Source organism: Curcuma longa, chromosome 5 (genome assembly GCF_044706935.1).
Source record: "Curcuma longa cultivar G26 ecotype Majalengka, Jawa Barat chromosome 5, ITB_CL_G26_1.1, whole genome shotgun sequence".
Lineage (NCBI taxonomy): Eukaryota > Viridiplantae > Streptophyta > Magnoliopsida > Zingiberales > Zingiberaceae > Curcuma > Curcuma longa.
The window spans coordinates 10,851,830-10,866,027 of NC_133865.1; the positions used below are offsets into that span (position 1 = coordinate 10,851,830).

The 14,198-nt window shown below is 40.1% G+C and overlaps 3 protein-coding genes across 4 annotated transcripts; 1 reads left to right on the plus strand and 2 right to left on the minus strand.

Moving 5' to 3' along the window:
- Positions 1 to 344: 344 nt before the first annotated feature.
- On the minus strand, positions 345 to 1,619 carry LOC141830053 (putative glucan endo-1,3-beta-glucosidase GVI). 2 transcript variants are annotated; one of them, XM_074717533.1, is made up of 2 exons: positions 1,540 to 1,619; positions 345 to 1,464 (listed from the first exon to the last, which is right to left on the minus strand). In XM_074717533.1, the coding sequence occupies exon 2, from the start codon at positions 1,435 to 1,437 to the stop codon at positions 514 to 516; it is 924 nt and encodes a 307-aa protein (XP_074573634.1). In that variant the 5' UTR covers positions 1,438 to 1,464; positions 1,540 to 1,619; the 3' UTR covers positions 345 to 513. The 2 variants fall into 2 exon arrangements, with proteins under 2 accessions (XP_074573634.1, XP_074573633.1); XM_074717532.1 differs by having other exon boundaries at positions 345 to 1,472; positions 1,540 to 1,618.
- A 1,952-nt stretch (positions 1,620 to 3,571) lies between these two features.
- LOC141829667 (NDR1/HIN1-like protein 13) lies at positions 3,572 to 4,492 on the minus strand. The gene has a single exon (XM_074717191.1). It carries the CDS (start codon positions 4,432 to 4,434, stop codon positions 3,688 to 3,690), a length of 747 nt encoding a protein of 248 aa, XP_074573292.1. The 5' UTR covers positions 4,435 to 4,492; the 3' UTR covers positions 3,572 to 3,687.
- Positions 4,493 to 10,394: 5,902 nt separating this feature from the next.
- On the plus strand, positions 10,395 to 13,936 carry LOC141828962 (ADP-ribosylation factor-like). Its single transcript, XM_074716357.1, has 7 exons — positions 10,395 to 10,448; positions 10,601 to 10,818; positions 11,609 to 11,679; positions 11,839 to 11,958; positions 12,338 to 12,456; positions 13,004 to 13,085; positions 13,869 to 13,936. The coding sequence occupies exons 2-6, from the start codon at positions 10,671 to 10,673 to the stop codon at positions 13,083 to 13,085; spliced, it is 540 nt and encodes a 179-aa protein (XP_074572458.1). The 5' UTR covers positions 10,395 to 10,448; positions 10,601 to 10,670; the 3' UTR covers positions 13,869 to 13,936.
- Positions 13,937 to 14,198: the final 262 nt, after the last annotated feature.

Here is a 14,198-nt window from a genome sequence, read left to right on the forward strand (position 1 = left end):
CCTTATATCACAGTGTGATGGTTCAATTCTCATACTTTATTTGTTTAAAAAAAAATTATGCTAAATAATATGAAGTATGATTATTTAGGTGGATCGAACTACTACCTAACAACAAGTCATATTGCTTGCAGTCTACAAATCTAATATCCATATGGAGCATAACATTTTACAACGATGGATTGATTATAGAGGTTGTTGATAATCTCAATATGAGCACTTTCTGAATTTATTTAGATGGTCGATAGAAAACTTCTATGTAGATAGATCGATCAGCTGCTTTAATATGCTCGGAAAATTAAAAACCTAAATAATCAAAAAAAAAATCTCAAATAACTTGTGCTATATTAATAATTTTGAATTTCAAATAAAATGAATATTATAGAAGTTTATTAACAATAACAACAATAATAATAATCTTAACTAGTGAAATAATGAAATCATAGAAATGGGCATTATCTATTTATGAGTTGTGATGAAATCTATAATTAATTTATAATTTATTTTATTTCTATTTTAGGGTTGAAAATTGACGTGGTAAATTTCGGTCATGTTCGGGTGGAAGAGCCCAAAGTGGCGCTCTGTTCCGGCGGGCTTCTGGTTCTCGTTGAACATGGCGAACAGGTACGTCTCCGTCGCGTTCCCGGGCTTCCTCGGCGTGCCCCCGCCCTTGCGCACGTGCGCCACCGCGTTGTTGACGTACGCCGCCGCGTTCTCCACCGTCGCTCCCAGTCCCCCGCCGCCCGACGGCCAGCCTGTCTCCGATACCACCACCTCCACCTCCGACGCCCCGGCCTTCTCCAGCGCCGCGTGCACCGAGTCCACCATGGCGTCGAACAGGTTGTCGTACCCCAGCGCTCCGTCGCGCACCGCCACGCCCGCGGCCCTGAATAGGGCGTAGTCCAGCGCCACGTCCCCCGGGTTCCCGGCGTAGGAGAAGTAAGGGTACACGTTGACCAGCAGCGGCGCCGACGTTGACCGTAGAAACGCCGCGATGGGGGTTATGAGTCCGGCGGCGGCCTCCGAGAACGCCCCCTGCGACGGCGGATACGACACGCCGAGCGCCGTCGTGGCCACCGCCGTGGTGACCGGGATCTGGAGCCCTGCGGCCCTCACTGCGGCGGCGAGGTTGCGCATGGCCGGGAGGACGTTCCCCGCGGCGTCCCCGGGGACTACCTCGTTCCCGGCGTTGATGTAGCGGAAGCGGACGGAGCCGGCGAAGGGGGCGACGTTGGCCGCGACCCATTTCTCGGCGGAGGAGGGGTCGGCGGCGAGGCCCGGGAGCTCCTCGTTGAGCGTGCCGAGGACGACCTCGATGCCGGAACCGCGGAGCGCCTCGAGCGCGGCGGCGTCGGGGTGGAAGAGACGGAGCCGGCCGATGCCGCGGGACTCGAAGAGAGACACCACCTGCGCCGGCGACGGGAGGTCGTCGCCGAGCATTCCGTAGTTTACTCCGACGACGGCCGCCTGCGCTTCTGCAATAATCAACGGTCGAATTATGAGGAAAAAAAAACAGGGGAAAGAAAGAACAGATTCTTGTACCTGATCGAGAACAGAAATCGATCAAAATTGTAAAAATCATTGGAAAAATCACAATCAAATTCGCCATCTTCACACCTCTTTCGATCGATTCGATGAATTTATCCGAATTAAACTGGAGATTTATATAAACAGGGTACGTAGTTAGGACAACTGCCCACCAACAACAAATTTAAGAGAATAAATTTCCATCCCGGGCATAATTAAGTTGGTTTCGACGGAACAAAGTTGTAGAAGAGGACAAGAATTCGAATCTCACGAAGCCGAATAAATTTTACCTTCCTAAATTCCAAATAATTTTGCAATATGATAGAAAATAATTTTAGTTAATTTGATAATTTTCTTCATCTATTTAAAATCGAATAGAATGTAATTTTCATCCTTCCTCTCCAAATTCACAATAAGAACTTAGAGAATAATAATTCTAAGTAAATTATTATTTTTTTATGAAAAAATTGGATGATATTGTAGGTTTGCTATGTCATGACTTTGTCGTGTAAGAGTGAAGTAGTTTAGAGATTAAGAAGATAATAATTACAATTTATTAAGAATGTTTTGATAATCTTTTTAAAAAACATTTTATAAAAGAAAATGATGTACAAAAGTAAATCTCCACTCTACTATTATTATTATTTATCCTTTGTTAATATATAATTAAAAATTAAAATTTTGATTCATTTATTAAAATCATTTATTATTATATATATAATTATTTTAATTTATTTTCTAAAAGTAAAAAAAAATCCAATTTGCTCATCTAATAATCTACTTCTACTTAGATAATGTAGATGTAGGGTTGGTGGGCTACTTAACCACCACCTTGAAAACCTTAAATTTAATTAATTCATATTGTAAAGATTTATATATTTACATTGTCCAATTTAAGTTAAGTTGGCCAAACTACTCATAGAACTAGTGGTTTTTATTATAGCTCGATAACTTATACTTAACTTATAATTTTTAATTTTTTATTATAACTAATATCTCTCACTTTTAATTAACCTACGCAACACGTTAATTTTAATTTCATTTCCTCTAAAATTGGCAAGCATCTTTCCTTGTTTAAGGTATCAATTGGATCAAATTTCTCATGACATCACTTAGGTTGATATAGTTTTACCCTTGGGGCACATTGAGTTGGTTACGACAGAACAAAATTGTTAAAGTGGATAAGGGTTGAATTTCGACGAAATCGAAGCAATGCCCTCCTTCTTCATGGCCAACTATAACTTTTCAATTTACATCCTCACAGATATTGTCGTGGAGCCAATCATGTGGGGCCGTTGGGATGGCGAATTTCACCTTTTGCTGAAGAGTATAATAGCAATAGGCTAAGTCATGTCCATGTTAGGATCCATATGAGTTAGAGGAGAGTGAATAATTTTGATCTCATTGAGTTGATTATGTAGTGAAAATTTGAATAAATCGACAACACAATACAAATAAGGTCAGTTTATTTGGTTTACTATCTCCTAAGATCACTACGTCTAAGGTTCAGTCTTAATAACTATCACCACTATTCTTTTCCTTTTCGAATATATTTCAAAGATGGAAAATTTTTTTACAACTTATTTCTGTAATAAATACAACAAAATACAAAGATACAAATAAAATAAAATAAATCAAAATAAACATATTTATACAAGTGAACTTTGTGTTGAATCTTCTTGTTGCTTAGAATTATCTTTTATTGATCTATAAATATAGCAGTACTTCATCCTCAAACCTCCAAGAATCGACGATTTCAAATTATCTTGAAACATTCTTTTAAGATTGATATTTAAGCTAATTTTTTACTTAATAACTGTTACTTGATCAATCGACTATCCTATCAAATTTACTATCCTATCAAACATCGTTGCAAAAAGTCGATCAAACTACTCATCAAACTAATTCTGATGTAAAAAAATATTTTGACCTAATTTGACCAACCAGTTATTATAGGTGGAGTAATATTTTTGATTTTGGAAAAGAGGAGCTTTTCGATAATATGGATAAAAGACGCTAAATATTTTTGTTCATATTTGTTAATAAAAAAAAATATTATTTACTATAATAATATTTTCTACGTAACAAATACTAAAATCCAATTTTACAGATACAAAGAAAATTAAGAGCAGAGCAGAACAGCAACGGCAACAGCAACAGAGGTCACCCGAAAACCTTGACCTTGACTCGGCAACGCCGATCGAGGACGACGGCGTTCTCCCTCAAGCCGTCCACCGTCACCTCGCACCTCACCCTCACTTTGATCGTCCAGCTCCTGATGGCGCCGAACTTGATCCTAATAGGCACCGCCACGTTCACCTCCAGCGGCACCTTCCCCTGCATCTGCGCCGCCACCAGAGCACTTTGCACCGCCGCCGTCAGCCGGATCCCCGACCCCCTCAGCTCCGTCACAAACCTCGTCTCGTTCCGCGGCGGGTGGTAGAACGTCGGCCACCGCCCCTCGCACAGCGTCACGCCGTCGTACACCGCGGTTATGTCGCTGCCGTCGCGGTAGTACACGCCGACCCTCTTGTTGCGCCGGTTGTCGGCGACGACGGTGACGGCGAAGACGGGGTTGACGGTGAAGGCGGTGAGGTCGAAGGAGGAGATGGAGACGCCGTCGATAGTGTAGCGGGGGATGCGGGGGCGGAAGGCGAGGAAGAGGATGCCGACCGTGACGGCGAGGAGGAAGACGAAGGCGCCGAAGCAGAGTAAACAGAGGCAGCATCGCCGCCGCCACCACCTGGGGGCCTTAGCAGCCTCGACCGTACCGTTCGGAACGTTGATAACGTGGGTTTCCGGCTCCGGAACCGGAAAGGGCTTGCGGACGGGGAGGATGGCTTCGCTGGAGGAAACGGAGGAGCGAGGGCTCTCCGGCGGCGGCTGACTGGGGTGAACCCTTTCGGCCATGGCTTCTGCAGAGCAAAACAGAGGAGCAAGAAGCTCTCGACGTTACTCCAATGGCGTCGTCTCCAGGAATCGGATCGGGGTTCTTAAATCGAAGGAGGAGAAAGAAAGGAAACCGAAGCATCCGACGGTCAACGCTCCCAGGGTCAACGTTCTCGATGCTTGTTCGGAGACTCCACGTGGAAAATTGGAAATCACATGCGCCGTTGGATTGCTCGAAAGGGAAGCGAAAACCGTTGGATCCGATGAGGTAAGCGAACGCGGGTAAAGCCCGGGAAAGCACGGCGTTGCCACAACGGACGCGTGACGACATTGTTTTTTGTTTTGTTTCTTTGACTTGAAGAGTTCTGCGGGGTAATTGTCATTACGCTCCAGTTAAAATTTCAAAACGCCCCTTAAAATTTCAAAATTAATTCTGAACTAATTGGATTATTCAACTTATTCTGGGCCATGTCCGAGAAATTTAATTAGTATAATTTCTGGGGTTGGGGGATTAACGAAGTGCCAAAGTGTTTCACAAATGGTGTGTAGAATTTGAGCTTAAATAATTGACCTCATTAAGTGTGTATCTGGACGCCTGAGGAACAACTAAGCCTTCCCAAATTGACAAAAGAGGTAAGGCCAAACCATGCCGTTACGCGACTTCTTCGCGTAGGATGTTTACCCAATTTATGACCTGTCTGCTCGGTTAGTTAGAACCACGCCTAGCCTAGGCATAACTGAGACACGGCTTGCTAAGAAGCTCGAGAAGTTGGAGACACTAATAAAGCCCTCAATTTAGAATAAGCCCGTCGGATTGATTTATTCCGTCGAATAATTTAAAATACGTTCAAGTAGATTGACTCATCTAAGCCCATAATCTGTGTAAGTTGGTCCACGATTCGCGTAGATTGGCCTGCGCATTGAAAAAAATTATTTTTAAAAAAAAATTTAAAATTATAGGAGAAAATTTAATAACTTATCTAAATCGCAATTTAAAATTAAAAATTTTAATTTGACCCTGTAAACTTACAATCCAAATTTAAAATTTTTAATATTTTCTATATTTTTTTATTTTTTGATATGTCCGTAGGAGGCCTATCTAACCTTCAACTTGCTTTAAGTTGGGTTATATTAAAAATTTTGTAATCTGTCAAGTTGGTGGGCCGATCTGCTCTAACCCGTCATATGATGAGTTTCTGATAGATTAGCATGTCCCATTATGAGTTAGCCCGTTTAACCGTTCTAGACATTTAAAGGAAGTTCACATAGCTTAGTTACAGCGGATGAGGTTTTGAGAATGAAATTGAATATTATTCATTATTTGTAATTTAGATAACTATTTATTTGACACAAATCTAATTTAATATGCCCTTCAACATTGAAGTTTTAAAGAAACGTCAATCTTGAATATCAAACTCCAAAGGCGAGCGTTGGATAATAACTTGGGGAGAATATTAGCAAATTAATCTCCTAACGAGATATGAGAAACACATAGCTTCGCACCTTGGATAAGTTCGTGAACCAAATGATAGTCTAAGGTAATATGTTTCATATGAGAGTGAAAGATCGAATTAGCATATAGATAAGTGCCTCCAATAATATTACTATAGATGACATGTATGGATAAAATAAGAACACCCAATTCTCAAATTAAATGAGAGAATAAATCTAAAAAAATTTAGCATCACTCGATACAATGGCTTGGGATTTAGCTTCCATAGAGAATTGAGCGATGAATTTTTGTTTCTTAAAGTTCCAAGAGATTGGATTGGAGCCAAGAAAGATAGCATATATTTCAGTGGAATAATGATCATCAAAATTGCTACCCCAATCATCATCAATACAGCTATGAAGAGATAGTAACATCTCAGTGCGAATATGAAGATCATAAACAAATTAAAGTACCATGGAGATAACGAAACAAAAGTTTGACCACCCTCCAATGGTGTTCGGAAAGGACATGCATGAATTGGGAGAGGCAATTAATAGCAAAGGCAAGATTAGGGTGAGTGACAAGCAAGTGTTGAAGACTGCCTATAGCTTACCTGTAGTGAGTGACATCTATGTGAGTAGCATCATCATGAAAAGATAACTTAACAATGGTGGCAAGGGGCGTTTGGACAGGTTTCAAATTATGCATGTTGAATCGAGTAAGAAAATAATGTGCATAGCACCGTTGAGATATAATTAGCCCACGAGAACAAGAAAATATGATAATACAAGCAGGAGCAGAGGCAGATTTTAGGAGGCGTCCACATTTTTAATATTTAACAATAAAATATTAGCCGGGAGGGGGGGGGGGGGGGGGGGGCGGTCACCTGCCCCCCTCGTGATGAATACAAGTTGCTTAACAATATCATCAATGAGAGGCGCATGATTACCTGTAAGAATTAAATCATCAGCATATATCAAAAAATACACTGTGTGCCATTGACGATGTAGAATAAAGAGACATTAGATTGAGAGTTTGAAAAACCAAGATGAAGGAGAACATTGTGAAATTCCTGAAACTAAACACGGGGTCTGCTTAAGACCATAAATGACCTTATTTAACATGCAAATATAAGTGAGATAGTTGCGATCAAGGAATACTAAAGGTTGGGCTATAAAAATATCTTCATCTAAGGAGCCATGAAGAAAAACATTATTTACGTCAAGTTATTGCAAGGGCGAACCCTATTGCACAACAATACTCAAGATAGTGTGAATGATGACTGACTCAACTACAGGGTTGAAGGTGTTATGAAAATCAATCCTGAGATGTTGATGAAAACCTTTTGCAACAAGATTTAGCGTTCAACAGACCCATCAGAATGACGTTTGATGCACAACACCCACTTACAACCAATGAGATTTTGAGTAGGTGAGTAGACTGTGGAGGAACAAGATCTCAGGTGGCATTGCAAGGAAGAGCATCAAATTCAGCTAACATGGCGAATAACCACTATGGATTCCGAAGGGTAGTGGTGGCACATGTAGGTTCATGATTAGCATAGGCAGTAGTAGTGATGAGGGAGTATTTGTGATTGAGCTTGATGATATGATTTTTGGATCGGATGGTCATGGGGTGAGAGACAGAGGATGAAGATGGTGGTGAGTTGTTTGGTGCATGGGGAGGTGTAGGAGGTGGTGGATGAAGAGCATGAGTGAGAGTGGAGCACAAGCTGAGATTTGTGTGCGAGAGTTCAGCCACTGGCGAGGATGGAATAAGATAGACCATACTAGAGGAGACAAGATTGGACAAGGATTCAAGTGTAAATAGTAGAGGGAGAACTGACATAGGAAAAAATAGTCTTGATAAAAATGAACATAACGAGAGACAAAGACCTTGGAAAAGAAAATATCAAGGCAAAGGTATGCACTTCAAGTAAAAGAGTATTCAAGAAATACATATGCAGAAGAATAAGAGTCCAATTTGTATTTGGTATAAGGACATAATTAAGGATAACATAGGCAGTTGATAACCATCATTTTATCATGATAATCAACCTCCTATATTTGTCTTTTTTAAAAAATCTCTCATGTGTTTAAATTAGTATTTATACTACATTTCACAAGTTAGAATTATTTTTAGTCTTTAATACAAATTATCTCATAATTGTGGTATTTTATGCTAATATTTGAATATGATTTTGTAGAAAATCAAGGGGTCATAGATTCAAATCAGATCCATCCAAATCTAAACTCAATGCTAGGTTTAAATGAGGAGATCCAATCTAAAGCAATCTAAACCGTCCATTCAAGATCTGAAGAGATTTAAGTCATCCATCAAGATCTAGTCCATCCAAGTCAAAGATAGGGTAGATCAATATCATGGATCTAAATCAGAGCCCTTGAATCGGATCTAGATGGACTTCCACCATTGGATCAGAGATAGATTAATTGCAGCCATTGATGGAGATATGGATGATCAAATTTTGAATGGGTCGGTCCAGAAGAGAGCAGTGGACGCGGTAACAGAGCTCGCCTTCTCCTTCCTGTTTAGAAGCTTATGATAATGAGGAAGCTGCATGCACTCAAATACTAGGGTCCTGAAACAGCTCTCAATTTTTCAGTAAGTACTAATCTGATCGGTACTTAAATCTATTTACATTTGTGATTAATAATAGATAAACAGATATATATATATTGGATCCAGTTCGATACCTACAAAAAAGAGTACGAGGAGATGCAGAGTATGTCAAAGCTAACTCCCACAGCCATAGGCGCTCCTCCTCCTCCGGAGGTGAACCAAGAGTACTGCAACTCTGAAGAACCTCAAGTCATGGCTCGTGGTATTGCTGCATGCAGAAGAAGATAACATGATCCCTTGGAATCCTTTCATCGACCACTGCTTCGACCTGAGCTTCTTCTCCAGCGGCCACGAGAGGACAGACAACGTGGAGGCCCTCTTCGACGACAACGTGAAGGATTGCATCTTTGAGGGATCTGTAATGGCGGTAGCAGAAGTTGGGTGAGGAGGGGAAGGAGTGGGCGCAACATCATGCATTTTTTTTTTACAAGATTAGTATTCTTGGAGTCTGATTGAATCAGTCGATCCCATTAGTTTAAATCAGAAATCTACCGTGTTCTGGTTGAGATCGGATGAGTCGTAGGCCACCACTTATAGATTGACAACCAAGGTAGTACCCACAAGACACAAGTAGCGAAGGACAAGAATAATGAGCTCTGACTTTCACTAAGCTCTGAACTACAGGAAAGAAGAAGGGAATGAGATGTGCCCTGATTCAACCGCTCCAATGTTCAAGTCAGATTCAACTGGAGAAGGAAAAGAAAATACAGGAATATGAAAAGAATGGTGATGGGTGTTGTGCGCGTACATGTATCCGTGAAGGAGAGGGAGATATATAGACTTATGAAAGAGAACAATGAAAAATTATTTTATCTTAGTTAAGGAGAATATCTCTCAGTGGAGATCTTGTCAATGACGAGATGTCTCATCTAGGATCATGAGTTTAAAGGGGAATATAGAGCCCAAGAGCAAAACCATGAGGGCTTAGGCCCAAAGTGGACAATATCATGCCATTGTGGAGATAGTAGTAAAAAATTTTATCACCCATACATACGACATCAGACTACGTTATCATGCCATATTAATGAGGTAGATCAGGTACCCGAGATATCAAATGATTGCATGTGCCCTTCTGGCGGTGGCCTGTCCAACTGAATGAGTGACTGAACAGAGTGGAGTCGGTTGAGTGTAGTGTAAGACACTGAGGAGGCGGAGCGCAGTCTGCAGAGAAAGCTCGAGCCGAAGTTAGCTGAGATAAGCCTTGAGGTCGAGATAGGGTATGATACGGTCGGGAGGAGACTCAGTGGAGCGGCTGGGACTCGGGACTCGGAGTCGGGTGTTGAACCAGAGTTGAGTTGTGAGAGAGATTAGATATGGGATCCCGAGTTGAGTCGAACGCCGAGTTGGGTATTGGATCCCGACCTGAATCGAATATCAAGTCGAGGTTGTCGACATGGGACCAAGCTAGTCAGCCTATAATCATGTCTTCTGTTTAACATGTCATCGAATCAAAACAGATCTTGACCTTTTGGACCAAATCATACCGACCCCTAACATACCGTTAATCTATTCGTTCTACCTAATAAATTGGGTCTTAGCCGGAAGCACCTTCAACCTTAAGCAACTGAAAATTGATTGCTAAAAAAACAATTATTAGTAGCGTTTTTCATTTGTTTTCTTAACGTCGACTCCTCACCATTTTGACTAAAGTCAACGTGCGCAAGCAGAGGAAACTTCAAATCCCAGATCGAACCGGACCGGATCCGATAATCACGGTTCTGTAAATCTGACGGTGCAGATTCATACCGATTTTAATCTAACGGTCTGCTTTAACCTCGTGACATGGCACCCTTCCCGGTTTACAGCCCCACCAGCGAAAGCGAACGACAACGTGCCGCGTAGAACAACGGTACTCTACCATCTATAAAAGGGGAGCGATTAGGTTCTTCGATTTCGTCCGCATCGTTCTTCCTCTTCTTCTTCTTGCTGGAGAAGCGGAGTCCAAGAAGTTGAAATCGCTACGGTAAAATTCCTCGCATTACATTCCATGCTTCCTATGTTCCATGTGAATCACTCGTTACGAAGATTGATCTATTTTTCTCTCTCTTTGTCTTGAGTTGTTGAGTTTTTTTTTCTCGTTCTAATCCGTTCCGGTGTTGATGTTGTGGATTGCAGCTGCTTGATCTGTTTCTTGGTTGGTTTTTTCTTTGGCGTTGGATCTTTGTGCTTATCAGTGGTAAAGGGGATGGGGCTTACTTTTACCAGGCTTTTTAGCCGGCTCTTTGCGAAGAGGGAGATGAGGATTTTGATGGTTGGACTGGATGCGGCTGGAAAAACCACGATCCTGTACAAGCTTAAGCTTGGAGAAGTCGTTACTACGATCCCTACCGTTGGTACAGTTCTTGACTTGCTGTGTGATGCTTCAAACAAAAAAAATGGTTTTGATGATTGACCTTATTATGCAAGATTGCAATTTTGAGGGAGTGGTTAAAGGTTGGATGTTATCCTATTTTCCGATGCCTTGGTTCAGCTCCATTAGTTTTTTTGGCTTTTATTATGCTAAAAAAAATCGAAAGCAATAAAAAAGTTCTAAAATTTGGAAGAAATGCTAAATTTCTGTCATCTTTGCTTATAGTTTGTTGAGTATCACAAATGTTTTCGGTTATAAATCCATTAATTTAACACATGAAAAGCCTTTTACAGAATCTAGGTCTACAGATAAGACTTACACTGTTCAGAGTTTTGGTCATTGGTCTGAAGAAGGTTCCTCAAAGCTCGTACTTTTATTTGTACCAAATCTTATGGCTCATCTAGATGGGGCTGGGGCTGATGCATCAATATCAACTCAACAGTTCCTCTAAGGATCTCCTCAAATTTATGAACTAATTGTCAGGACTCTTAGATTTCTAGACCAGTTGCTACAGAAATGTTTTTGAAAATGGTATGGCTACACTCTTGAGTCCAAGGCATTAGGGAATCCGCCTATATGACGTTTTGAATTTTTAAGTTCCATAAGTTGGCAACTAGTATTCATCTTCTTAAGATAGTTTCCTTGAAACATGGGAGTTTGGTCATATCACAGATTCCTCTTAGACTAGTTTCTTACTGAATGCCACTGTTCATAGAAGAAAAATATTTTTCCCCCCTAATTGTTCACACTCAAAAAGTTTCCTCCCTTTTCAGGATTCAATGTGGAGACTGTGGAATACAGGAACATTAGTTTCACCGTTTGGGATGTGGGTGGCCAAAGTAAGGTAACTTGATATAGTTTTATAACTTAGTTCAACCACATACATCTTTGAGATAATGATGATAATGCACTCGATCAGAGGTTTTATAAACTCTGCATGAAAGAATTAGAGTTTATTTGATAGCTGTTTTTGATTTATTTTTCCTCTGCCTTATCAAAACAGATTAGACCGCTATGGAGGTACTACTTCCAGAATACCCAAGGACTCATTTTTGTTGTTGACAGCATCGACAGAGACCGTATTATGGAGGCCAGGGATGACCTGCACATGATGCTAAATGAGGTAGGTTCACCTCTGTGGTATCTTTACTTGAAAGTAGAGTACATGATAACTTGTAGCGTGTGCTTCCATGTAAATTTGTATGCTTCTTCATGTTTGATGCTTATTCGATGCCAAAGTTGCCCACTTATCTTTTCTATCTTTTTATATATAATAATAATAAACAAAATTTTGAAGCAGCAAAGTGAATGTTTTAGAAGAAATTATGAGACAGAATTGGTAGAAACATCAAAATCCAAAATAAATGGCCACCTCTATGATAATTCCTGGTAGAACAAGATTTAAAGGAAATGACGAGTCAAGATTGGTTGAACGTCAAAATACAAAATAAATGGTGGTAGTATCAGTGTCTGACTTGCTTCTGGCCATGGTGTGTGTGCAGGATGAGTTACGTGATGCTTTGTTGCTTGTATTTGCAAATAAGCAAGATCTACCAAATGCAATGAATGTCGCTGAAATTACTGAAAAGCTTGGTCTGCACTCTCTGCACAAGCGGCATTGGTATGATGCTTCGTGTTCATATTATTTCTAGAAATGCTAGATTTTATATGCTCATGCTAAGCAAGGTTTGGTGGTTAAGACTACTACTGGAATCAAACACCATACTACCCCTCTGGCTTTTGGCACTACATTGACATTTTGTTGCTCAACTCTGACTTTTCTTCTCTATCATTCTATTTTTCAAATCCCTTAAATCTTTTTTATTTTCAAATATGCAACCAACTTACCCCATCCTTCATAACATTCATTCTTGTAATTGGAGTTATTGATATGGTCTTACACTTTTATTGTGTTCTATGCAAGTCCATGCTATCGTTCCAACATGTTCCATAAATCTGTCATTCTGGTGAGGAAGAACCAATTGCCTAAACCTTCCACTAAAGAAATGAGAAAAAACTATGACTATAAAATTGTCTCGCTAACTATATGGTCTTATGATTTTTTCAGTGTAGTTTGAATACTGATTGACTTTTTGTTTCTTGGCAGTGTCATTGCTCATATTGTTGTTAACTACTCTTTGATCATGAAAATGGGTGTTGATTAATAGGTACATACAGAGCACATGTGCAACATCTGGTGACGGTTTGTATGAGGGGCTGGAATGGCTTTCCAGCAAAATTGCTAGCTAGGTATTTCTCTTTTTCAATATCTTTGAAGTTTCTAGTTGTTTAAATTTATACCATCTGATATATACGTTTGAAGAATCATCTCGCTAACCCTAACTTGAAGTAATGGCCCTTCTACTGACAATTGCATGAGTTGGCCTATCGGTGATGTGAAACATTGATTGGTTCCTACTATGTGTCCCGATATAGTTGAGTTCAACTCGAGTGTACAACTTTCAATGTGAGACTAAATTGAGATGATCAATGCAATAAACACATTGTTTAGCCATCAAAATAACATGTTAGTTCTACTGCCAATTGACATGAGTGGGTTTATACAAGATGCGAGCAACTGAGACAATCAATTCGAGTTGCATGCTCGGCAATCAAAGCTAGCTTGTTTGTTCTGCTTCCTATCAGAGATGTGAAGCATTGCTAGGTTCTAACCATGCGACCCGAGATCATTAAGCTCAACTTAGCTGTACTACAATTTTGGTTATATGAAATACTGAGACAAACCAATGCATACACATCATTTCTCAGCCATCAAAGCCAGCATGTTAGTTTTTACAAAGTCTATAACTGTGTCACCAAATTGATTGCGAATGGTTCACTGCACGACCTTTGCGGCTTGATATTTCTTAAGTTCAACTTAGTTGTTCAACTTTAGATGTGAGACTAAACTGGGACAACCACCAATATGGCATACACATTTGCCAGTTCTTAAAGCCAATATGTTCTTATACAAAAAGTGGTGATGATCTTGATGCAATATGGAATTTGAAACCTTCTATTTTGCTTTTCCAGGTTTGAAACTTGTAAAATGGTGATCTCGATGCATAATATTGCTGTGTTTGCCATAGCTTCCACCGTAGTACAACAGAGAGTTGCTCATGGTTTTAAATGTTACTATTATTATTATTATCATTTAAATGTTTATGCTGCTTTTGTACAGTGTAGTTTAAAGTGTGAGCGTATGGTGAGATGACATTGGTTTTGTACAGTGTAATATTATCATTGTTGTGATCAATATACGGGTGAAGCCCTTACTAAATAGATAAATAAATAAATTAATTATAAGAAAGTTGAGATAGCTCATGGCTAACGTCATGAGTGTAAATAGATGAATAAATAATT